Raw genomic sequence first — 27191 nt, forward strand, 5'->3', positions numbered from 1 at the left:
GCAACTTGTACTCCAGTGCGACTAGTAGTCTGGGAAATACTGTATATATTTTACTTATCAGACAGTGGTATTTAAAAGTTATAGATTTAGACAGAGTTGATTTTAGACGTCAAGCATTGAGTACTCACAAAAGCTTACCGTAGCTATTTGCGTCGTTTATGCCCCTGTCATTTGCACCATTTTGTGCCCCAGAATGAGTATCGGCTAGTTTTTTGGAGGAGGCATGAAATGGCTGCCACCAGAAGATCAAGCAAAAAAAAAAAAAAAAGAAAAAGCGCAATACCTTTGACTCCACCTCTTCCTTTCCTAAGAGGTGTGAGAAATAAAGGGGCAGCCATTTTTGGTCTTGTGGAGGAAGTTGCAGTGGAGGGGTAGAAGTGAAATAGCCCGTTTGAAAATGCAAAGACTACATTTAAGGTTAAGGTCATGGTTTAGAGGTCAAGTAAGTGAACTAAAGGCAGGTTTTCCAAACCACTCTCCTTGTCTTCATCTTTAAAAAAACAACCTGTTTCCAAGTTCACTCTCTCCCCTTTTAATGCTCCTCTCCTCCGTCCACTCCTCCGGTTCAACACCTCCTCTCACATGACATCGGCTCGTTTGTCTCTGACTTTGTTCCTCAATTTTGTCCTAGCCTTGAAGGCAGCTGAATTGAATAGATGCTAGAGAAAGACAAAGAAAGACAGACACAGAGACATTTAGACTGACATTCTTATCACGTGTTACCAATTTCCCTTGAGAATGATGCAAGAACGGTGCAAAAACACAGCAAAAAAAAAAAAGCAACCATTAAAAACCAATCGATGAAAAATGTCAAATTCTTCCAGGTCAAAGATTAGTTGCTACACTAAAAGAGGCGGAGTTACCTTCTCAAATCGTGAAATCTTGCTGCTTTTCACGCCTGAGTCTAGGATGAGGGGTGGGCCCAGACCAAAGATGTCTCTCAAAAGTGGGTTAAACTGGTCAAAGAGATAAACCAAAAAAGAAACCTGAGTACATGGGTGATGGATAGAGAATTACACCTCTGTATATGGGTGTGTTCCCACTTGCTCCCTGCATTTCCAGCCCAACATTATCTCTTACACTTCTAATATAATCAATCTGTCTTTGGGTTGGTTGTTTTTACTGTAAGTAGAAAACCTTTCTTTGGCTTCTACACTTGTAGTATACACTTGTAGCTTTCTCTCATATGAAGTACACTGCCTTACATACTAATGTACAAAATGTGGTATGTAACGAAAGTTTTATCTATTAATTGTTTGGGGCCGATGCTTTTGTAAAGGACGCAGATGTCTTATGTCTGATACATTGGTTTGTGAGCTAACTGGTTTTGTTGTGGAAATATCTGCTATGTACAATTCCTTATTGTTGCAATCAAATGCGATTTTTGTTTGTGTATGTGCATATGTATCTTATTGCAGCTCTACTTGCTGGGCAATGGTTTCACCCACAGTGATCCTGATCATGTGTGTGTACCTGAACTGTACCTTACCTGTAGGTGGTGTCTGACTCCTGATTCCAGGATCTCTTTGAAGGCGTCATAAATCCGCCTCCTCATCCAGCCGTCTATGTACACGCCTTCCACCCCAAACTTGATCTTCTCCTCCATAAAATCATCGCTCTGTCACGAAAAGGAAAGGAGCGAGAGGGAGGAATAAAGACAGACGCACTAATCATAAATAGAGATAAACAAGAACCATGGCGTAAAACAGATTTTTAGCAGAAATGAATGGCTTGTAATATGATGGTCATGATGCCACCATGGCGTTTTTTTTTTTGCCTAGAGCTACTAATGTAGACAAAGGAAAAAAAGTACACTATAAAAATAATACAAAATAACAGCAGTGTACTAATATACACTCACTGGCCACTTTATTAGGTACACCTTGCTAGTACCGGGTTGGACCCCCTTTTGCCTTCAGAACTGCCTTAATCCTTCGTGGCATAGATTCAACAAGGTACTGAAAACATTCCTCGGAGAGTTTGGTCCATATTGACATGATAGCATCACACAGTTGCTGCAGATTTGTCGGCTGCACATCCATGATGCGAATCTCCCGGTCCACCACATCCCAAAGGTGCTCTATTGGACTGAGATCTGGTGAATGTGGAGGCCATTTGAGTACAGTGAACTCATTGTCATGTTCAAGAAACCAGTCTGAGATGATTCGAGCTTTATGACATGGCGCGTTATCCTGCTGGAAGTAGCCATCAGAAGATGGGAACACTGTGGTCATAAAGGGATGGACATGGTCAGCAACAATACTCAGGTAGGCTGTGGCATTGACACGATGCTCAATTGGTACTAAGGGACCCAAAGTGTGCCAAGAAAATAACCCCCACACCATTACACCACCACCACCACCAGCCTGAACCGTTGATACAAGGCAGGATGGATCCATGCTTTCATGTTGTTGACGCCAAATTCTGACCCTACCATCCAAATGTCGCAGCAGAAATCGAGACTCATCAGACCAAGCAACGTTTTTCCAATCTTCTATTGTCCAATTTTGGTGAGCCTGTGCGAATTGTAGCCTCAGTTTCCTGTTCTTAGCTGACAAGAGTGGCACCCGGTGTGGTCTTCTGCTGTTGTAGCCCATCTGCCTCAAGGTTCGACATGTTGTGCATTCAGAGATGCTCTTCTGCATACCTCGGTTGTAATGAGTGGTTATTTGAATTACTGTAACCTTTCTATCAGCTCGAACCAGTCTGGCCATTCTCCTCTGACCTCTGGCATCAACAAGGCATTTTCGCCCACAGAACTGCTGCTCACTGGATATTTTCTCTGTTTCGGACCATTCTCTGTAAACCCTAGAGATGGTTGTGCGTGAAAATCCCAGTAGATCAGCAGTTTCTGAAATACTCAGACCAGCCCATCTGGCACCAACAACCATGCCACGTTCAAAGTCACTTAAATCACCTTTCTCCCCCATTCTGATGCTCGGTTTGAACTGCAGCAGATCGTCTTGACCATGTCTACATGCCTAAATGCATTGAGTTACTGCCATGTGATTGGCTGATTAGAAACTTGCGTTAACGAGCAGTTGGACAGGTGTGCCTAATAAAGTGGCCGGTGAGTGTATGTGTCGGGTTCAATATAAGGGCAAAAGATAAATTCTAAGTATTGCTGTAGTGAGCAATAACAATCCAAGATCTACTAGAATGATGCTGTTCAAAGTCTTGACTTGAAGACTTCATGTTCGAGTTAATGGCAACATTTTCGTTAGATGAGGAAAATGGAGATTATTCCATCCATCCATCCATTATCCAAGCCGCTTATCCAAATTCAGGTCGCGAGGATGCTGGAGCCTATCCCAGCAGTCACTGGACAGCAGGCAGGGAGACACCCTGGACAGGCCACCAGTCCATCACAAGGCCGACACATTCACACCTAGGGACAATTCAGTACGGCCGATTCACCTGACCTACATGTCTTTGGAATGTGGGAGAAAACCAGAGCACCCAGAGGAAACCCACACAGACATGGGGAGAACATGCAAACTCCCAATCTTTCTAAAATAGTTGGGATGCATAGGTTTCATGGTCGGTAGGTACAATGTGAGACACCTGTATTGGCACATGGTATTTGCAAGTACTGAATAATTAATTGTATGTTTACTTGATCTGAGAAAACCCCAGTCTATTCATTTTTAGCCTGTCTACTAACAATTGGAAAAAAATGTCAAAAAAAAAAAATGCAAGATCACACACACACACACACACACACACACACACACACACACACACACACACACACACACACACACACACACACACACACACACACACACACACACACACACACACACACACACACAGTGTCCATACCTCTATATAGTGCAGAACCTCTCTGAAGATGGAGCGCTGTTTCCTCCTGTCATTTTTGGCCCGGTGTTTGTTGCCATCTGTGGCTAAGCCCTTCAGACACTCACACAAGCCCTCACTGTCTTCCACTTCAAAGTCCTACAAACACATGCCCCCACATACAGGGTAATATTGAGGCAGTTTACAGTGATTATTTATGCAAGGAGTATCAGGTGTTTGCATTAGTAGTGATTTGCGTGTGCGTGCACCTTGTTTGTCTCTTTCAGCGAATCTGTGTTTGTATGTCTATTCTTCCTTTGTGTATGTGTGTTTATATGCATGTTTGCAAGTGCTTACCCCATCCACATCTCGTCCAAGTTCCACAAGCAGGGCGATGGTCTCTCCCACTGCAATTCTGTAGTTGACATCGCTACTCTCCAGACAAGCCTGCAGCTTGGGCAGGTGACTGGAAGCCATAGAGAAAGCGAGAGAGAAAGACAAATATAGAAACAAAGAGGAAAAAAACATATGAAATGTACACGTAATACTAATAGCAATGAGACTGATTAACAAGAACAACAACGGTGCAGTGGGTTTTCTCCAGGTGCACCGGTTTCCCCCACCATCAAAAAGACATGCATGTTAGGGTTAGTACTCCTGTCTATGTCCTTGACTGAGGCACGGCAAGACGAACTGGAGTTGGTCCCCGGTTGCTGCACAGTGGCTGCCCACTGCTCCTAGCTACACAACTAGGATGGGTTAAAACCAGAGCGTAATTTCTCTATGGGGATCAATAAAGTATCTCAAAAAAAAAACAAAAAAAACAACAACACTGCCAATACCACTTTTTCACTGCAGATATCAATTCCGAGTATGAATCTTTAAATACAAGCCCAAGTACAATCCATTAACAATGCTGAATAGTGCACTTAGACCACTGGTTTTCAGTCAATGAGCAAAATAACAGAAAAAGAATCAGGTATTTTCCCCCCACCTTTAAAGAAATACAGGCTTCCATGTGCCAAAAATGCAGTAAATCAAGCCATTTTGCTTTTATTTGACATGTCACTTGTGGCTTTTGCCATCAATTTTAGTTTGGGGTAAAATTTCCAATACTCTGTCTCATCCTTTGGATGAGACGTTAAACCAAGGTCCTCACTCAATGTGGTCATTAAAGATCCCATGGCACTTATCTCAGAGTCAGGGGTTCCCCGGTGTACTGGCAAAATTCCCAACCTGGCTCTTTCCATCTGGCCACCTAATCATCCTCCCGTGTAAATGGCTCAACTGATTTTCTCCCTCTCCAACACAAGCTGATGTGTGGTGAGCGTTCTGGCACAAAATGGCTGCTGTGCATCACCCAGGTGGGTGCTATACAATGGTGATGTTCGAGATGAGATTCCCCCTTCACTGTGAAGCACTTTGGGTATCAAGATAAAGCGCTATATAAATGTAATCCGTTATTATTATTACTCCACTTTAGCCTGGTATCCGCCCAATATCTGATAGCAGTACTGGTGAATCCCTAATAATAATGCAAAACAATAGCTATAACAATACAAATAGACCAGTTATAAATATGTATTCATAAGCTTTTCTAAGCCTTTGCTTTTCTATGTGAATGCTCACTCTGGAGTATGGCACAAGGATTGTTAATCATATCTTGGGTCTTGGTCCAAAATAGGATTTAACGTCCTATTTCTACACTAATGATATTGAACTCACATGTCTAGCAGTACAGACAGTCTGGATGCGGGACAGATAGTAACCAGCAGTGCCCAGGCCTGTAGAGCGGCACTGTAGAGCCCAGGGTAGCCAGGTTTGGGGATGGGCAGTGTTCCTTCTCTGTTGGGGTAGGAAGACATAAACACGCCCTCCAAATGGCTCATTGACTTAATCAGATCCTGAGAGAAGCAAAGAGGGGAGCGAAAGAGACGGACAGACAACATCAGAAAAAGAGACAAGAGAAATGAAAGATGGCGAGTACGGGGGAAAGAGAAAAATGTGAGGGAAAAGCAACATTTAGCAGACAAATGGATGAACTGTCTACAAAGTAGGCTGGGAGTGCAAAACCTAAGCACAATTGTTTCTATCACTCTCCTACTGTTATAACCTTCAAAGCATAATGCAGTAAAAAAAAAAGCATAAAAAGGTGAAATTGAAAAATCCCTAAATTTGGCTAAGGCAGTCCAGGAAATCCCTAATGCAGAGACTTTCAATCTGGTTCTCAGGGACCCATGGTACTTCAGGTTTTCTATTCTCACAAGTAGTTCCATACGTTCACCTGTTGTGTCAGAGGTCTAAAACATCTGAAAAAACAGGTGACTGTAATAAACTCACTGGCAGAAAAGAAAACCAGGAGTAATGCAAGCCCCAAGGACAGGATTAGGAACCACTGTCCTGAAGAACCATCAAGTTATGATCCTAAATGGTTCAGCTAAAGTAAGTATGATGTGCTCTCACCTCTCCATCCTCAGCAGAAGAGACATAACAGCACATCCCCAGGGCTCTGGCACACTGGTGGAGACAAGAGGCCGGTCAAATACTCAAAGAATAAGCAAGGAATCAAACACTGACAGAGAGAGTGACCCACAATTTTCTATACTTGTTCCCTATGCTGCTGACACATCATGTAAATGCAGCCCAAAGAGAAACACTGTTGTACCATCATTTGGTTTTGGCCTTTTAGCAATGTATTTTAACAATGAATGTGCATCATACTGAGGGAAGGTTAATCAGCTCTAATTGTTGAATTTATTACATTATTCACAAAGTTAGTAACCCCATGATGAGCAATCTCTTAGATATTTAATATCAATCCAAAAATGCAAAAAGCATTTTACAACACATGAAAAAGTTTAAAATTCTACTTTCACACCTTGTGTAGATCACCAAAGCTACACTGTAACCACTTTAACTGTAATTCAAAGTTTCAGTCTCCAAGACTCAATTTTAAGCAAAACATCATCAACAATTTCATATATACTGCTACTGCAGCTATCTTAACCACTCACGGAGGCTCCGCACACAGCGAGTAAGACTTGAAGTTTTGGGATCACAATCAATCAATCAATCAGATTTTATTTGTATAGCACTTTTCATACAAATAAATGTGACACAAAGTGCTTCACACAATAAAACAATGAAATCAGTAACCCCCCCCTACAAAAAAATAAATAAATAAAAGTACAGGCAAATTCTAGAAAAGTATAAACAAGTTTAAAACTGAGTTAGTGAAATTAATAAGTAAAAGTACCATAAACACTGATTAATTAAAGGTAACAACAGAGCAGAATATATAAAAATAGCAAAATATATAAAACACACACACACACCCCTTATGAATTTAGCTGTAGGCTGTTTTGAAAAGTAAGGTTTTTAACCTGCTTTTAAATGTGCCCAGTGTGGGGGCCTCTCTCAGGTCCTCAGGCAGGGCGTTCCATCTACTTGGGGCGTAAATAGAGAATGCAGCTTCCCCTGCTCTAGACCTAGCACGAGGGATGGTTAAAAGACCGCTGCCATTGGACCTGAGAGTTCACAGGCCATAACATCCTTTTCATGCACTGAAATACAGTCTGATTCGTACTGGCTGAGTCACTTTCTGCCATCTTGTCTGCAGATGTTGATTTGGGTTTACATGTCTTGTCCCTTGTGTACTGAGGAGTGATACCAGTGGAGTTTCTCAGCATTCAGCTTACATGACAACACGCATCACTCTTCCAGCAGACTGCATGGCGCCTCTTTGTGGCATTAGGACAGCAATATAACAATTCCAACAACTTTCTCATACATGATCAATCATGGCTGAATAATCTCTTACAGGCTCTCATTATTGTGTCATTATATTTCCTAACACTTTAAGTAATTGCTCGATTATGAGTCACGTAACAGCTGTTAATTGACTCATAACTGAACATTTTTTTGCTTTTACCGACTACACAAGCGTAAAAGCACATTACTCCTTGTGCTTATGGTTGAAGTTGATTTGCGAAGATGTTTTGCAATTTCTAGGTTTGTCAAAATGTTTCATACACAAATCAATTTTAATGGACTACCTGGTCAAATAGAAAGTTATGGTCGGCAAAGTATCAATGAGGGTTTCCAATATTTGCTGAAAAAATGTTCAATAAAAATGTTTTCAGAAAACAAATACTTGGTGTGTTTTACTATGATCACTCAGCAACACATTTTGTTCCACAGAAGTATAAACAGAATCCCTTCAATCTTGAAAGGTTGAAAATCTGTCATTCTCCCCACTTTTGGAAATTTTGAGTTAATGTTTGCAGGGGTGGGGCTTGAACAATCACTTACCCTCTGGCGTGCTGATATGTTGGCACCACCATCAATAAGGATGGCGCTCAGTATGGGGCGGAGCATCTTGAAGCCCTCCTCCCCCTCATCTCCACCCCCGAGCTGGACGCAGAGCAGGGCAAAGACTGTGGCTGCTGCTGCCTGCTCTTCTCCACCACCTGGACCGACGGAGACAGGGAAACATAAAGACAAAGTAAATGTACTGAATGAGTGAACACGACTCCTGATGCCTGTGCTTCTCCTCTACCTCCTCTAGAAAGGACAAACTTAACTAATAAAGCTACTCCCTTTGGTCTCACCAAATAACACTCCAAGAATCAATTTTATCAAATAAAAATCAAAAGTAACACATCATTGTTTTCAGGAAAAATGGGCAAACAACAAAAGCACCACCCCCCTTTCGCCCATATTGTACTTGACCAATTACCTCACTCTTCTGAGCCATCTCGGTCGCTGCTCCCCCCCTCTGCCAATCCAGGGAGGGCCACAAACAACCACATCTCTTCCAATACATGTGCAGTTGCCAGTCCCTTCTTTTCACCTGACAGTGAGGCGTTTCGCCAGGGGGACATAGCGCATGGGAGGATCATGCTATTCCCCCCAGTCCCCCCCCCCCCAAACAGGTGCACTGACTGACCAGAGGAGGCGCTAGTGCACTGACCAGGACACATACCCATATCCGGCTCCCCATCCGCAGACACGACCAATTGTGTCTGTAGGGACACCCGACCATGCCGGAGGTATCACAGGGATTCGAACCAGCGATCCCCATGTTGGTAGGCAATGGAATAGACTGCTACGCTACCCAGATGCCCCAACATCCTTTCTTTTTAACATTCATGTCCAATCTCCCCCAACCTAGCAGTATACCTTTTGTGCAGTTCGGCAAGTTATCAATACCATGCATCACGTATCAGTATGAGTTGTGATTGTTGTTAAGTTCCTTAATACGTTAGTAATGTAAGTAAACATGCAGTCACGGGTGTGTTGATTGGGTATTTCACAAGGGCTTAAAATGTGGTTTCGTTAATCAGTACAGGAGGTGAAATCTATACTTTCTATGAACCACCACAAGAGCACATCGGACACAAGGCTGTTTTCCTTGAGAGCACAAAGATAGGGTGCCTGTCTGCATCCCTTTATCATGCGTAAATCTATCTGTATAAAACATCTTACATACTTTCTTAAAAAAACTCAAGTTATGTGTCTGCTTAACTTTCTCTCTTTCCATTCCTTCCTTCCTCTCACTTACACATACACGCACCCACACCTCACCTTTTTTCAGACTCCTCTCCAGACAGTCGCTGATGGTGAGGCGCCTCTCTACGAGAAACTCATACAGTACTCTGGAGGAGAAGGCCTGCCGCAGTGACTCCAGCGCTGCAATTCGGGTCTTAGCACTGGTGGGTGACAAAGGCGATGAGTCACAGGAGGGAGTTAATTCAGCTTTCACACCAACACATTTATTAATGCAGCACCTAATACAGCACATAGCCAAGCTGTCCCACTGCCTTGCTCGTCTTGTCATTTCTTTTTTATTTGTTCCTGATTTTCGTGGATGACCCACTAACCAAGTAACTGGGCTGCACAATTCTGGATTAAATGGGAATCACCATTTCTTTGGCTTCAAAGTGAGATCACAATTCTCACTCACGTTTCTCAGAGACACACGCGCGCACACACACACACGTCATAATCATCATCGGCGGTCACTCGGGGTCGAGTATGTCTGTCCTCCATCTGGATCCATCTGGGTCTTCAGGTGGGCATAGAGGTCGATCCTGGAGCCGCATAATGGGAGGACACCTGTGCATGACAGCTTTTTACGTGGAGTGGCTAATGCACCTGCAGCCATCACACGGTCCTCGGCAGGGGGTGGTCAGAGTCCAATGGCATGAAGAACAAAGACGATGGGAGACCGCCCTCTGTTGCAGCCTTCATCCGCCTTCACTGCCATTGTATACCATTGTATACCCATGCAATCCAACAAAGACCTCAACAGCGGAACTGGCAGAAGATGTCTCCAGGTGACAACGGCACCCATTATGCGGTTCCAGGATCGGCCTCTACACCCACCTGAGGACCCAGAGGGAGGGGGGTCACACTCAACTACGAGTGACCGCCGATGATGATGATGACTGCCGTTGTGACCTAGAGACATCTTCCACCAGTTCCGCCGTTGAGGTCTTTGTTGGATCGCACTTCGTCTGGAACCTCCCCCTTGACCTGTCTGCCTTGGGTGACCCTACCAGGAGCCAAGCTCCGGACGGCATCGCTCTTGGGATCATTGGTACATGCAAGCTTCTCCACCACGGCAAGGTGGCGATCCAGGAGAAGACAGACAGACAGACAGACAGACAGACAGACAGACAGACAGACAGACAGACAGACAGACAGACAGACACACACAAAATATAATATAAGTCAACATAAAAGGAAAAAGACTAACCTCTTATCCATGAGATTGTCTATACACTGTTTCAGTTTGTCTTCCATCTCCTCCTGGGCTGTCTGCTCATCTACAGACTCCACTCCTGACATGCACGCACACGTGCACACACACACACACACACACACACACACACACACACGTCAGGCCATTACTTTATTTCAAAGATTACTCTGGAATTTTTGTCTTTATCAGACAGCAGTGAAGAGAAACAGGAAGTGATGAGTGAAGAGAGAAGGAGAAACCATGTAGCAAAGATCCAGATTTGAACCCAGGACACTACAAATACGCCTGAGACAGTGTAGTACCAGCTTAACTGGCTGAGACAGCAGAACACACAGGCCTACGTTCTATGGACCCCACCAAGACTTACATAGCGGCAACAGAGGTACACAGGTTGACCTTCAGTGTGATGGGACCCACCGGGGCAATTCGAACCCTAACCAGCTTTCTCATGGTCAGGGTGCAGACTAGGGCTGTCACACTATTAGATTTTCACAACATGACAATCATGGCCAAAAGAATTCACAATAATGATATTATTGTGACAGCTATAGAAAATTTGAAAAAAAAATACTGCCATCAGTTTATTGTGCATTTTGTCTCTTTTTTGGCAAATGAATTACACTCAAACTACGAGTGTAGGAAGGTGGAGAGAGTCTGTAACCATAACTGTACAAAAGCATACAAAATGAACAATCAGAATCAGAATCATGTTTATTGGCCACGTAGGTTTGCACAAACATGGAATTTTGACTCCGGTTTCGTGGCTCTGTCAGTGTACTTAACATAGAATAACAACACTACAACACAACAATCTTCAAATATATATACAGAAGGATTGACTTATACGGGCAAAATAAGAGGTGATAAGGTGCAACGGTGCAGAGAATATATCAGAGATGCTTAAATAGATGTTAGCAGGTTACTTACATACATGCCTGAGGTTGATGGACATGACAGAGTGTACCAGTATACGTACAATGTACAGTACAGTATATACAAAATGGTTGGATTTATTTGACGTTGTTAAGGGTTAATTTGAATGACAGCCCACGGAAAGAAACTTTTTATATCTGGTTGTTTTGGGGTACAGTGCTCTGTAGCGCCTGCCAGAGGGGAGAAGTTGGAACAGGTTGTGACCAGGCTGTGACTGGCCTGCAGTGATGTTGCCTGCCCGTTTCCTGAGTCTGGAGGTGTATAAGTCCTGAATGGAGGGCAGGTTGGCACCAATGATTTTCTCTGCAGACCCGACTGTCCGTTGTAGTCTGTCCCTGTCCTGTTTGGTGGCCAAACCAAAGCAGACAGTGATGGATGTGCAGAGGACAGACTGGATTATTGCAGTGTAGAACTGAATCTGCAGTTCCTGAAGCAGGTTGAACTTCTTTAGCTGGTGGAGAAAGTACATCCTCTGCTGGGCCTTTTTAATGATTGTGTCTATGTTGGATACCCCCCTTAGGTCCTGGGAGATTGTGGAATACAGAAATCTGTAGGTTTTCCCCGTAGACACCGTGCTGTTGAGTATGGTGGGGGGGGGGGGCAGTGCTGGGGGACAGAGCCATAACATTGGTTGACAGGACTGGTGGGTGTGTGAATGTGAGTGAAAAAAACGATCGATCGCCGGAAAGAGATTTCTTATTATTTATAACAACATAATTTGGGCGATCACCACACTACCCAGTTACTGCGTCACGTCAGAGGTGTGTGTGTGTGTGGGGGGGGGGGGGGACAAAGCGAGAACGGAAAGAAACCGAAATGATTTAAGAAGCACTGGATTGTTAACACAGTATTATGTGTATTACCAACTTGATATCAATATTTCCATCCGTCCATTATCCAAACCGCTTATCCTGCTCTCAGGGTTGCGGGGATGCTGGAGTCTATCCCAGCAGTCACTGGGTGGCAGGCGGGGAGACACCCTGGACAGGCCGCCAGGCCAACACAGGGCCGAAACACACACACACACACACACACACACACACACACACACACACACACACACACACACACACACACACACACACACACCTTGGGACAATTTAGTACGGCCGATTCACCTGATCTACATGTCTTTGGACTGTGGCAGGAAACCGGAGCACCCGGAGGAAACCCACGCAGACACAGGGAGAACATGCATGAGCTTTATGTGATGTTTTATTTTGTCAGTGTGCCCAAAGTCAAGGTCATGCTGAGCGAACACTTCTGGCATGGAGTTCAGTTTTTCAGCCATCCCTTTATTTCATTTTTTAAATATCAGTTATCATCAATACCGGTGTATGGCAATACCCCTACTGCAGACAAGGGCTAAACTCTGCTCTGCGTGGTGGGGAAGTTCAGTGTCTCATATAGTTCGATTTACGCTCTCCACCATACTGAACACAAAGCTATGACATTTACTTTTGGTAATCCTGTAAGGAGAAAGCTCATAGGCTATCCACCTCTATGAGGTTCTGAGGAAAAGGATATAAATATTTGGTCATTGGTACAAACAGGTATATATGGGGAGATTAACAGTCATTCAATGCTGAAAACTGAAAAAAGCAAATAAAATAAAACAAGGGAAGGCCCAACTTTTTCCAAGCACATTTGTACAACAGCAAACACTTTATATAAGATAGGTAGGAAGTAAATAAAACAGCTGGCATGCATGTACATATCCGATTGTGTGGGAGTGTGTGTATATGCATACACATGTACCCACCTGTGCCTTCCTCCAGTATGGAGGCGGTCTCACTGGCGCTGCTGTAGTGACTCAGGATATCGGAGGCAAGGTCATCGTCACTGGCACCCGACTCGCCCTTCACCCCATTCCTACCTCCTGGAGAAGAGAAAAACCCACATGAACATTGGGGAGGTTGAGAAGGCGTAGATAGGAAGAAGAAGGTAAGTGGAATGAAGGGCAGGTGAGGGAGGTGAAAGAGAAGTTTGAGAGAGCAGAGCAGGATACAGACGGATGATAAAAAGGGGTGTAGGTTTGAGGGAGAGAGGGATTTAGTTGAGCAGAGAGGAAAGTACAACACAAATTGAGATGAGTGGAGAGACATTAGGTAAAGGAAGAAAGAACTGGAGACATTTAGACATAAATAGTGCCATAGTTTACACAGATGCAGCTCCATCCAGGTTAATTTTTTTTATATTTAAGATCTCCCCAAAATAGGTTTAAAGATGGGAATGCAACATATTAATAGCCAAACCTTGATAAAGAGGAATATATATATATGTATATATATATATATATACTATGTGTGTGTGTGCGTGTGTGTGTGTAGAGAGAGAGCTGATGAGTGCGCGATGCACGAAACAGGCCTGTACTGCAATGTATTAAAACTTTTTTTTCTGTATCTGCATTGATATTCCGCTCTTCATTAGTTGAGCGTGAGCACTTATAACGACACCATTGACGGTTTTGGAAAAAAAACCCACTATATATATATATATATATATATATATATATAATACACTTTTTAGGAAGGGTAATGTTCATGGTGACTGGCATATTAAGGAAAAAAAACAAAAACAAACAGGAACAATCCACAACACATTTCAACAATGTACTAAGCCACAATTACGAGGTGTTTTGGCCACAATTGCCTGGGAGGGCCAGGAAAATGAATGAAAATAATTATGAAAAAAAAGTTTTGTGCATTACAGCCTTTGATATTAGAGATGGCATCAACATTAAACCCACAGTGCAACCTGCCAAAACTTTATTTTGTTTTTGTAAATGCGTGGGCAGTCCACTCGCCTTAGTATATATGAGTGTTTTAATTATAAAATCTCATATTGTGGCGTCCAGGTAGCATAGCGGTCTATTCTGTTGCCTACCAACATGGGGATCGCTGGTTCGAATCCCAGTGTTACCGCCGGCTTGGTCCCTACAGACACAATTGGCCGTGTCTGCGGGTGGGAAGCCGGATGTGGGTATGTGTCCTGGTCGCTGCACTAGCGCCTCCTTTGGTTGATCGGGGCGCCTGTTTGAGGGGGGAGGGGGAACTGGGGGAATAGCATGATTCTCCCCACATGCTATGTCCCCCTGGTGAAACTCCTCACTGTCAGGTGAAAAGAAGAGGCTGGCGACTCCACATGTATGGAGGAGAGATGTGGTAGTCTGCGGCCCTCCATGGATCGGCAGAGGGGGTGGAGCAGTGACCGGGACAGATCTTCACGTTTCTCGCTTGGAAATTGTAAAACTCTCTGAGAATCTTAACTCTGTTTTAAGGCGATACACATTTGACTATTTTCTTAAGTCAAGTCAATTTTATTTGTATAGCCCAAGATCACAAATTACAAATTTCCGTCAAGGGGCTTTACAGAAATACAGCATCCTGTCCAGGCCAGGGTTCGACATTAACCATGGCCCGATGGCCCGTGGTCATAAAAAGTTACTCTGTGGCCACCATATATCCCCAGTAGGTGGCCCCCTGTGGCCACCAAGTCAAGGTTAAAAAAAAAAAATACCCACCACCCTTCGCAAATGCAACGTCACAGTTCCACAAACATCCCGATTCATTCACGTCTTTTAATTCAACATTCTACAAAAACAGCTAACAATAACTTAATTTTACTCGTCGCCAGCTAGCTGCTGATATGCCGGAGCTGCTTAAGTATGGGTTTACTAAGCCTAACGTTACTCAAGCTGCGAACATGAACATTACAGAAGAACCAGAAACACAAAAGGAATGAACAAACGGAACGGCGACGAAAATTTAGGAGTGAATGGAAGCAAGAGTTTAAGTGGCTAGAATACGACACATCTAAGGACGTAATGTACTGCGTTGTGCCGCCAGTTTCCTCAACAAGCCGAGCAGTCTAGCTCATTTTTCATTAGAAACAATGCCTTCAGGAAACACCACATCACAATTAATGGAAAAAGTGGACAAAACTTAAGGTGCACAGTTGCACACCTTGCAGTTACCTCGCCTGAAAATACAATACACCCATAGGGAGACAAATACATCATATGGAGAGTGGATAACGGGAGAAAATTATTAAAAATTTCAACATGGCATACTATTCTGTACGCAAGGCTCAGCGTTTTCGGTTTTTACCGATTTTCACCGAAAAATACCCAGACTTTTTTAAAAGGAGCAGATCGGTTTAAACTGATTTTCACCCGGATTTTATGTTTCCATGGATCCAAAAGTTGTTCCTTTTCGTGTGAGGTTATGTAACAGTGTCCTCTTGTGGCGAAATTCGGCATGCTGGATGGCTTTGAAAACTAAAAAACTGAAAATGTTGAGCCTTGTCTGTACGTAACGAACTCGCATTTAGTGCTTTCCCTGGGCTTATCGAACTCCACATCAAGAAAGGCGTAGACATGGTGCATGGATATGCAAACGACAAAGCTATAGCAAGGTGGGTTGGTTTAATTCTAATCTAGTTAGCTAGCTAGCTGGTTAGGTTTATATGCTGCAAATTAATGTAGTGCTAATGCTACTAAGTAGAGCAGCTACCTAAATTTATTGGACAAATAATGTATTGTTAGCTACTCTTCATCAGCAGTAGGCTATTGCTGGCTAGCTCATGTAGCATATTTTCTGTTTGTATTGCAGCTAGTTGCTCATAGTTAATGGTATTAACGTTGTTGTCGGCAACTTTACTGCTGTAGATTAATTCCCCACATCTACAATCACATCTGGGAACCAACAGATTGAACACTGGAGAAGATGTGCCAAGCCCGCTATATTTCGGTTCTTGCGGATTAGAATTCTACTGCTTTTTGTAATGTTTTTTTATTGCACTCATGACTGACGCCGGGTCAATGCTGGGAGGGAGGGAGCAAGCGAGTATGAGGCAGAGGGATGCGAAAAAAAACTGAACTGAGACTGTGAGAGAATATATGTACCATATCTTTACAAAAACTTGAGTTTTCAATTTAAATAATTATAAAAAAATATTAATTCTGCCCATGTATTTTGACAATTTTGGCTACAGTTAGAAGTATGTGTTATAGGTTTTCTACTACTTTTTGTAATGTTTTTATTGCAGACATGACTGACAGGCACAATGCTGGGAGAGAGGGAGGCAGGGATGGAGGGAGCAAGAGAGAGCGTGTATGAGGCAGAGTCAGGAGGGGGGTGCAAAAAAGAGACTATGAACTAAGAGACAGAATATGTATGTATGTTTACAAATGAACTTGGGTTTTCAATTTAAATAAATATACATTTTCATTTTGTTGATGTGTTTTCATTTATTGATGTGTCAGTGTTAAGTTGTGTTAAATTGCCTTTTCTGTGTTTTTACATTTGGGCCACCAAATTTAGGGGCTTGGCCACCAAATTTAGGAGCCTGGTGGCCCACGGGGCCAGTGCTTACAAATATTAGCGTCTATCCCTGCTGTCCTTAGACCCTCGCATCAGATATAGAAAACCTCCCTAAAAAAAAAAACCTTTAAAAAGGAGAAAAAAATAGGAAGAAACCTCAGGGAGAGCAAGAGAGGAGGGATCTCTCTCCCAAGACGGACAGACGTGTAATGGATGTCGTGTATACACAAGAAAACACACTTTACAGAAAACAACATTGAAAGAGGACAACAGAATTATATGATATATGAAGAGGATGCCAAGCAGTGTCCAGTCTTAATTATTAAGACAGTAGAAAAGCTGAGAGGGAAATTAAGTAGAGGAGACACAAGAGAGAAAATTTTTGCACGCGTGCATACAAATCCCATACAATGCACCTGTGACGCCTGGGATGTTTCCACAGAACCACTGTGCAAGTAAACTAGAGAACCACAACTACCTTTGAGCTTAGCAAACATTTTAATGGAGCATTTAAACATACAAGTTTCCAAAAATCCCCTGTCTGATTTCGCGCTTTCACAAGCAATGTGACTTCTACAAATTAATAGGGCCTCCAAACGATGATTGGTTAACTCCCAAAGTGAAAATAAAAACTCTTCCCTGCCGCAGACACTTTATTTGGCTGGTGACTGGCAGCAATACCCTATCCTGTAGTCTATTAAAGGATGTGGGTAATACCAGATTTACAGAGGGTGACTCTAGGATGGCTCTCCTCAGCTGTCTGCTTCTGTCAGTAACCATACACCAGGAGTGCTCTCCTTATAGACACGCACGCACGCACGCACGCACGCACGCACGCACGCACGCACGCACGCACGCACGCACGCACGCACGCACGCACACACACACACACACACACACACACACACACACACACACACACACAGGGGGGGGAATACAAGCCTGTTTTCCACATCTAAAGCTGAGAGAGTTCTCCAATTTAACGTTCAGGATTTGGTCAAGCTAAGAACTATGAACTGAACTACATTCAGGGTGTTTCCTGTCAAGATCCTTTGTTTTAAAGAAATAGAGGACAGCTTCGAGCTTGCACCTCTTAACTGAAAGGCTGCTCAAAATGCGATGTTTCTGTAGAAAATTCAAAAATAAAGGTACCACTTGTTTACAGGTCTCCAGTGGACACAGACCTAACCTTAGGGCTACAGCATGCTACATATGAAGTGTTGTCCAGAATATCTGATAGGGTCATTTAACATAGGAAAGCTTTCTGACATTTGAAATGAAAATTTCTACATCCAAATATCTCTGAAATCTATGTGCACTTTCCACTGGTGTGAAAATGAGCAGGGTTTCAAGTGGTCTGCAACTACTATCTGGTCATTCTTTACTCAAACTTCTGCTGCTGCGTCCGGGTAGCGTAGCGGTCTATCCCGTTGCCTCCCAACAGGGGATCACCGGTTTGAATCTCCGTGTTACCGCTTGGTCGGGCGTCCCTACAGACACAATTGGCCATGTCTACGGTGGGGAAGCTGGATGTGGGTATGTGTCCTGGTTGCTGCACTAGCGCCTCCTCTGCTCGGTCGGGGCACCTGTTCGGGGGGGGGGGACTGGGGGGAATAGCGTGATCCTCCCATGCGCCCAATCCCCCTGGTCAAACTCCTCACTGTCAGGTGAAAAGCAGCTGGCGACTCCACATATATCGGAGGAGACGTGGTAGTCTGCAGCCCTTCCTGGATCAGCATAGGGGATGGCGCAGCGACCAGGGTGGCTTGGAAGAGTGGGGTAATTGACCAAGTACAATTGGGGAGAAAAAGCCCCCCCCCCCCAAAAAAACCAACCTGCTGCTTTCGTGTTGACTGCTCACCACTCACTACCAACCACTTTGAGGAAAAACTCTTTTTAGATTTGACTTGAGTCTAGATCCCAAAGACTTCCTGTTTATGATCCCACCCCCCTCTATGACGGACAACTTCTCGTCCCACCTTTGTGTTTATCTAGTTTAGAAAAGGTATGAATGACTTGGCCCAAACAACCTGTCCAACATGGTTGGATGATGGATTATATGAACTAGTTTGTTTTGAAGCATGCAGAAATAAACCTTCAGTATAAATAAAAATTCACTACTTGTTTGTATTCAATAGTTGAGTGTCACATCTATGATACTGTGTCCCCTTGTCAACTTTTAATTCTATTCTGGTACTTATATATATATATATAACTTTGTTAAAAGAAACAACGGTAGGGATAGTGCTCCCTATCCCTACCATTGTGTTTAAGGAGCAAAATAATTCAGCAGGCTGATGATTACTTATAGCATGAAACAGGCTTGTACTGTCTCATAGAGAATTTACTTGACTAACTGGATTTTATATATTTTATTATTATTATTTATTTAATTTTTTTCCTGTGATCTTTTGTAAGTCTTTCATATACACTACCGTTCAAAAGTTTGGGATCACCCAAACAATTTTCTGTTTTCCATGAAAAGTCACACTTATTCACCACCATATGTTGTGAAATGAATAGAAAATAGAGTCAAGACATTGACAAGGTTAGAAATAATGATTTGTATTTGAAATAAGATTTTTTTTACATCAAACTTTGCTTTCATCAAAGAATCCTCCATTTGCAGCAATTACAGCATTGCAGACCTTTGGCATTCTAGCTGTTAATTTGTTGAGGTAATCTGGAGAAATTGCACCCCACGCTTCCAGAAGCAGCTCCCACAAGTTGGATTGGTTGGATGGGCACTTCTTTGAGCAGATTGAGTTTCTGGAGCATCACATTTGTGGGGTCAATTAAACGCTCAAAATGGCCAGAAAAAGAGAACTTTCATCTGAAACTCGACAGTCTATTCTTGTTCTTAGAAATGAAGGCTATTCCATGCGAGAAATTGCTAAGAAATTGAAGATTTCCTACACCGGTGTGTACTACTCCCTTCAGAGGACAGCACAAACAGGCTCTAACCAGAGTAGAAAAAGAAGTGGGAGGCCGCGTTGCACAACTGAGCAAGAAGATAAGTACATTAGAGTCTCTAGTTTGAGAAACAGACGCCTCACAGGTCCCCAACTGGCATCTTCATTAAATAGTACCTGTTAGAGCCTGTTTGTGCTGTCCTCTGAAGGGAGTAGTACACACCGGTGTAGGAAATCTTCAATTTCTTAGCAATTTCTCGCATGGAATAGCCTTCATTTCTAAGAACAAGAATAGACTGTCGAGTTTCAGATGAAAGTTCTCTTTTTCTGGCCATTTTGAGCGTTTAATTGACCCCACAAATGTGATGCTCCAGAAACTCAATCTGCTCAAAGAAGTGCCCATCCAACCAATCCAACTTGTGGGAGCTGCTTCTGGAAGCGTGGGGTGCAATTTCTCCAGATTACCTCAACAAATTAACAGCTAGAATGCCAAAGGTCTGCAATGCTGTAATTGCTGCAAATGGAGGATTCTTTGACGAAAGCAAAGTTTGATGTAAAAAAAATCTTATTTCAAATACAAATCATTATTTCTAACCTTGTCAATGTCTTGACTCTATTTTCTATTCATTTCACAACATATGGTGGTGAATAAGTGTGACTTTTCATGGAAAACACAAAATTGTTTGGGTGATCCCAAACTTTTGAACGGTAGTGTACATCCAATTCAATCTGTCCAAATCCATTTCTTCTTTGTGTTCTGTGTAGTTCAGAGACAAAGCAAGATAGACAAGATTGAGGTGGTTTGGACATGTGTGGAGGAGAGATGCTGGGTATACTGGGAGAAGGAGGCTGAATATGGAGCTGCCAGGGAAGAGGAAAAGAGGAAGGCCAAAGAGGAGGTTTATGGATGTGGGGAGAGAGGACATGCAGGTGGCTGGTGTGACAGAGGAAGATGCCGAGGACAGGAAGAGATGGAAACGGATGATCCACTGTGGCGACCCCTAACGGGAGCAGACAAAAGTAGCAGTAGTAGTAGTAGTAGCAGTTCTGTGGAGTTCTACCACACAGCCACAATCATTAATGAGAACTCACCCTCACATCTCTCCTAAATTGTTCATGCCATTTTCATTTGTTTAAACTGAACTTTTTTTTTAAAAGGCATTTTCTTCTAGTGTCCACAAAGGGATGACACCCTATGGATTTGGGCAATGCAGACTGTCAAAATCTGGACACTATTCAGTTCATCTCAGGCTTGATTTTAAACCATCATCTGCCTTCACATTGCAATGCGGCCATTATCATCATGGATCAAGAAAACTGAAGAAGCTGACAATTTTAACTTTTGTATCTCATGTATATAACAAGTGTAACCCCTGAGAATGCAAACTGCATCTTTGTTCAGCCTGTCTGTTTGCCTCCACTTCAAAATAAGCCTTGCACAACCTCAACAAGCCAATGGGGAAAAAAAAACAAAACTACATAATGTGCGATATAAGCATTTACTACGTATCTTAGAAAAATTGACAAAGATATCATCACTGCAAAATGCAATATAGCAGGATGGGATTCAAAGATGTCAAACTATTGACCTTGGGGCTGCAACAACAAATGAATCGATGAAATCGATACAATTCAATTATAAAAATAGATGGCAATGAATTTCACTATCTATTTGTTGGGTCTATTGGTGTATGCTGTTTCGCAGAGCTGGCTATGTCACTTCAAGAAAAGAAAAAGAAAAAAACATTTGCGGCAGCCAGGTGGCTCACCTGGTAGAGCGCGTACCACATGAGGCTGAGTCCTTACTGCAGCGGCCCGAGTTCGAATCTGGCCTGGGCCCACTGCTGCATGTCATCCCCACTCTCTCCCCTGCCATTCCTGTCTCTCTCTTGACTATCGCTGTCATATAAAGGTGGAATATGTCAAATAAATAAATAAAATTGAACCTTTGAGGCAGAGAAACTGTTCAACAAAAATTATCTGTGGCAGCACTTCAAATTAAATTCAAGTATGGGCAAGCTGCAAACCATTTAAAACCACTCTTGCATGGCACGGGAGCACCATGATGAGAGAACACCTGAAACGAAAACATGTTGGAGCCATGGATTCAACAGCAGGGTAAGTACAAAACTTTAATTAAACAAGTTTGTTTAATTATGTTTTGAAGTGAGGAATTGTTCATCTGACAACAGGTAGTTCTTCTCATTTATCTACATAATAGCCAGGGTTTGCTCACAATCCAGCTTGAAAAGTCTAAGTCAGTTTTTCAAGAAGAAAGCTAGCCTTAGCCAGGAGCATGTGGACATGCTAACATTTTTGCACTGCAATGCAAAATTTCTGGAGAGAGAGAGAGAGAGAGAGAGAGAGAGAGAGAGAGAGAGAGAGAGAGAGAGAGAGAGAGAGAGATAGTATGTGTGTGTGAGAGTGACTTGAGTGTGAGAAAGTGTTACTGCAGTGTTACAGTTAAAGCTATTTGATGTAGAAAGGCCTGTTAAAATGTAGTTTGTTTTACATTTTTCTTTTTTATTATTCATAATTTATTATTATTTTAAAAGCTCATATCCATTCACACAATGTAAAAAAAAAACAACCTGTTTTTGTGCACTTTGTCAAAGAAACAAACATGTATCTTTTGCACATGTAAAGCACACATTTAGCTCTGTTATTTATCCCCCCCTTTTTTTTCCTCCCCAATTGTACTTGGCCAATTACCCCACCTTACGCACCGTCCCGGTCGCTGCTCCACCTCCTCTGCTGACCCAGGGAGGGCTGCCGACTACCTAATGCCTCCTCCGATACGTGTGGAATTGCCAGCCACTTCTTTTCACCTGACAGTGAGGTGTTTCACCAGGGGGACGTAGCACATGGGAGGATCATGCTATTCCCCGTCGTCATCCCCCCCGAACAGGCACCCTGACCGACCAGAGGAGGTGCTACCCGCAGACCCAGCCAATTGTCTGTAGGGATGCCGGACCAAGCCGGAGGTAACAAGGATTCGAACCGGCAATCCCCGTATTGGCAGGCAATGGAATAAACCGTCACGCCGCCCAGACGCCCCATTTAGGTCTGTTATTTGTGTTGATATTGTCAATTGGAATAACATTTTGTTTTGTGAATAAAATTAATCGAAGAAATAATTGACAGATTAATCGATTATCAAAAGAGTTGTCAGTTGTAGCCCTAATTGACCTAGATCTACATTTCACAAAGATGTAGGTCCTACATCTTTGTGAAATCTGATATCCAGCTTCTAAAATTTGAGATTTCAGAAAACCTGGATTTCGGTGAAGAAATGCTGAAAAAAGATGCACTAAAATACCAGAGCCAGCAAGTGTGTGTCTGGATAGGGTCACATTTCTGTTTTTTTTTAAATCACTTATCAAGAAAACGAGGGATTAATGACTAGACTGATAGAGCACTGATAAACTGATACTATCTAGCAACTGAACCCCTAATGACAGATGACAAGAGATAGAGGAAGTGATTTTGCAATAAGCAAGAGATCTTCACATTTCAGAATACACTGCAAGAGGAAACTTTTGCAAACTACGCTGTACTGAAAATGGGAAAAATGCTAGGCTAACTAAGCTAGGCTAACTCTTTGTTTCCTGCTCACTCAGGACTTTCCACTGTTGGTGGGATTACTGGAAGCTAGAGTGTAGAGTGAGCATTTGTTTATTCATTCATTTGGTGTGTATCCAGAATGCCAATTCATTTGTCTTGCGTGTGTGTGTGTGTGTGTGTGTGTGTGTGGCGGGGGGGGGGGGGGTCAACCAGGTCACACAAGGGTGACCCAAAGGTAACAGTGCTTGTTTGCAGCAGTGCGAAATGGGACATGTAGTCTATCAATCAGAACTTAGAGAGTTACAATTAAAATAAGTTATTTTATTTTTAATATTTATTCCTACGCATCCTCATTAGAAGGCATAAATAGGGCGTCCGGGTGGCGTGGCGGTCTATTCCGTTGCTTACCAACACAGGGATCGCTGGTTCGAATCCCCATGTTACCTCCAACTTGGTCGGGAATCTCTACAGACACAATTGGCTGTGTCTGCAGGTGGGAAGTCGGATGTGGGTATGTGTCCTGGCGTCAGCACTAGCACCACATCTGGTCGATCGGGGGCGCCTGTGTGTGTGGTGGGGAGGGGTAACTGGGGGGAATAACACCAGCCTCCCCATGTGCTATGTCCCCCTGGTGAAACTCCTCACTGTCAGGTGAAAAGAAGCGGCTGGCGACTCCACATATATTGAAGGAGGCATGTGGTAGTCTGCAGCCCTCCCCAGATGGCAGAGGGAGTGGAGCAGCAACCGAGACGGCTCGGAAGAGTGGGGTAATTGGCCGGATACAATTGGGGAGAAAAAGGGTGGAAAAAAACAAGAAGACATAAATAGCTATTCAAGAATTGTCTTATCAAAACACTAACATTTCTATATTTACTAATTCTAGCTCACATTGACATTTTTGGCCTTTGCAACCAGTTATGAGCTTGAGTCGCTCATGTTCTGTGTCTATACATGCATACATATCTTGAAGACTAAGAAAGCTCACATGTATGAATGAGTGACAGGATTTGCCCCTGTATTTACAGCACCACCAATTTTGTAATAGCACAATGTGACAAAGTGGGTGAGAACACACCATTTGTCCCATCATCTCAAACATTACCAGGTGTTGGCTTTCCCTGCCACAGTGGTGCAGCCTAAACTCAGGTGCTACTGATTGACCCCAGGAGTATTTAAGCAGTTGCTTTGGAGTTGTTAGGACATCAGTGTGTAGATGTGTGCACATGATGTTAATTTAAGCTCAGTTGTTATGCATTGAGCTTTGTTCAGTTAAGCTGAGTTAACTGTTAATTTGTTTCTTTTGCTTTGTATATATTCTTTTGTTTCACATGTAGCTACACCCTGTAAATAAATCACTTTTGTTAAATGGAAACAGTTTTGAGTTTGCCTCCTACATTTTAGCCACTCGGGTCAGGCTTCCCCACAGTTGGTGGCAGCAGTGGCATCCAGGCCAGTTGGAGGCAGTGAAAGAAATGCCAACCTGAGAAAAACTTCAAGCCACTGATGTGCCTGAAGTTCATGATATCCTTGACCAGCACGGGGCAACAGTCAACTGCCAGATCAACTAGGTTGTGCTTAACTGTCCAGTCTTTGGCGACATCTGGTGCCGAAGCAGTCTGACAGGGGTGTCAGGATGGAGCAGGAAGGCAAGCAGCAGGAGCAGAGGTGGAATCAAGTCCAGCAGCAGTGTGCCCAGCTTCAGCAAGGGGTGCAGCAGGACCATCAGGAGTATCCGCAGCTGTTGGAAGGTGCAGCAATCGTCTCTAACCCCTCCACTGAGCTCAAGGTAGAGTACTCTGACAACCAAGCTATTTGGGAGAGGCCTGATACCCAGACATTGGGGGCATCCAGTGGAGAACATTTCAGTCAAATGAGGTTCCCTGACTGGAGAGGTCCAAGGATTCATGAAGAGTGGAAGAGCCAGATGCCGGTGCAGTACATAAACCACAGACTCTTTCCAGGGGAAGTGAGATGCTTCTGTTACGTCCCGTATTGTTTTTGTGTTTAATGTATGCAGGCCTGCATGTTGTATGGATGTGTCACTCTGTCCTGGTGTGTTGTGGTTTTGTCTCCCCCTAGTGTCTCCATAATTCCTTTTCTTACAGAAGCTGCAGCTTGGATCCACTGTCTATCAAACACACCTGCTCCGTATCACCAATTAGCCACGCCCTGCTCCTCCTCCTATATATAGTCCTAGCTTTTCCATTGTTCCCTCTCGTTCTCCTGGGTAGTGGCACTATCAGGAGGCGAGCGGTTGGTTGGTTGGGTTTTGTGTTTGTCTTGTTTTTGATTAAGACTATGAGTTAGTTTACCTCTGATCAACCTATGTTTGTTTGTTGGTTAGTTTTTCTTTGTTTCTTTTCTTGTTTAAGCTCATAGGGGACATTTGGGTAAGTTGGTAAGTTTAGACACCCTGGGGTCTACATTTACTTTACACGTAGTTTGTTTATGTTATTCTTCATTAGTTTAGCGGTGGGCACCAACCCATGTATTTAGGGGTGCTTGACGCCTGTTAAGGGGGGAGGGGTTTTCTTTTCAGTTTATAGTTTATTTGGTGCCACTGATTAGCGCCCTATGTCCCCCGTGTTGCTGTGTTTTTGTATTAAATAAATATTTCTTAAGTTGTGGTTCTTTCTGCTCACGTTGTGGTTTATCCTGCTTAAATTGTGGTTTTGTGAGGCTGCACCCACATTTGGTTTGTTCTGTTGTGGTAAATGTTGCGCCTTGGTCCTCTGGCCACTAGGGGGCGTAACATATAATGGGGGCTCGTCCGGGATATCTTTGATCCTTTTCACCCACAACAGATACGATCCATATGTTGGTGTGTAGTGCACACTTACGTTTAGGCTGACAGAGGGTAAGTGGTGCTGGCTGTTTGTGCTGTGGTTGTTCTATTAGTGGTTGTGTAGTATTGACCATGAGTAGGGCCCTACCAAATTCACGGTACATTTCGCTCAATTTCACGGACCTAGTTTCTCGAAAATCACAGATTTCACGGAATCTATAAGAAAAATGCGACATTTCACGGCAATTATTAAATTACACTTTTTATTCCCACAGGGCCTGAATAGCCCAGCCTACTGTACACAGCATAACCGTACTGGTGGTTTAATGTAAGCACTGAGCATCCTGCGATGGTGCTTGGCTTCATGCTCTGTCTCTGCGATGAAAATACTTGTCCATGTTTTGACACGGCCCTCTCCGCGTCCAAAGAGTTCGTCGGGACTGACAGACAGCGCCACGCTACTTTAGCAAGATGTGGTAGCCTAGATTCGGAGGATTTCCAAAAAGCTAGCGCTAGTAAAGTTGTGTCCACCTCTTGTGCGATGTGTTTGTAGTTCGGCAATTCCAGCCTACAGTTTTTGTCAAATCCAGGAATGTCCGTGCTGAGTGAGTTTAAATCCACCGTCAAAATAAGTATTTGTGCAGGGTCAAAAATGCGCACTGCTTTCAGGAATTCGGCCGCTGGTTGTTTAAATCTACTTTGCGTAATGTTCTCGTTTGACTCGTCTCCGAACGACCTTGTGGTTCTTTTTCGGCAGCCCTCTTTTTGTTTCACTTTCCAAGTGACGCTGAATCGTTGCTCGTCGACTGTGATCTAACGAGATATTACAACTCGTACAAAATAATTTCCCGCCATCAGCGTGTAAAATATGTTTTCCAAACTCAATTACTCTGTCGTCTGCAGTCGTGTTTTTTGAGGCTTTAGATTTCGACATCTTCAGTACGTTAGGGCCTAAGCTAACATGCTGGCGACAGCTAACTCAAACTATGCTAGTAACAACAATGATCATTGCGACCACCCCGGATGCTCATTTAACCAATCAATGTCTTAGACACGTGAATGCTTTTATTCGCGCATCCAAAATGTCAATCATGTCAGCACAGTAT

General features: G+C 43.3%; 1 protein-coding gene across 1 annotated transcript in view; it reads right to left on the bottom strand.

Annotated features, from left to right (window-relative positions):
- Positions 1 to 27191, bottom strand: part of ifrd2 (interferon-related developmental regulator 2) — a 41774-nt gene continuing 14583 nt past the window's right edge. Inside the window, exons 3-13 of the mRNA XM_056274486.1 lie at positions 13263 to 13379; positions 10562 to 10646; positions 9388 to 9512; positions 8113 to 8270; positions 6265 to 6318; positions 5527 to 5705; positions 4159 to 4267; positions 3826 to 3960; positions 1490 to 1618; positions 864 to 956; positions 1 to 659 (exon numbers count right to left, since the gene is read on the bottom strand). Coding sequence (XP_056130461.1) covers positions 579 to 659; positions 864 to 956; positions 1490 to 1618; positions 3826 to 3960; positions 4159 to 4267; positions 5527 to 5705; positions 6265 to 6318; positions 8113 to 8270; positions 9388 to 9512; positions 10562 to 10646; positions 13263 to 13379 — 1265 coding nt within the window. The 3' untranslated portion in view covers positions 1 to 578. The remainder of the gene's footprint in view (positions 660 to 863; positions 957 to 1489; positions 1619 to 3825; positions 3961 to 4158; positions 4268 to 5526; positions 5706 to 6264; positions 6319 to 8112; positions 8271 to 9387; positions 9513 to 10561; positions 10647 to 13262; positions 13380 to 27191) is intronic.

Source organism: Lampris incognitus, chromosome 2 (assembly GCF_029633865.1).
Source record: "Lampris incognitus isolate fLamInc1 chromosome 2, fLamInc1.hap2, whole genome shotgun sequence".
Classification (NCBI taxonomy): Eukaryota; Metazoa; Chordata; class Actinopteri; order Lampriformes; family Lampridae; genus Lampris; species Lampris incognitus.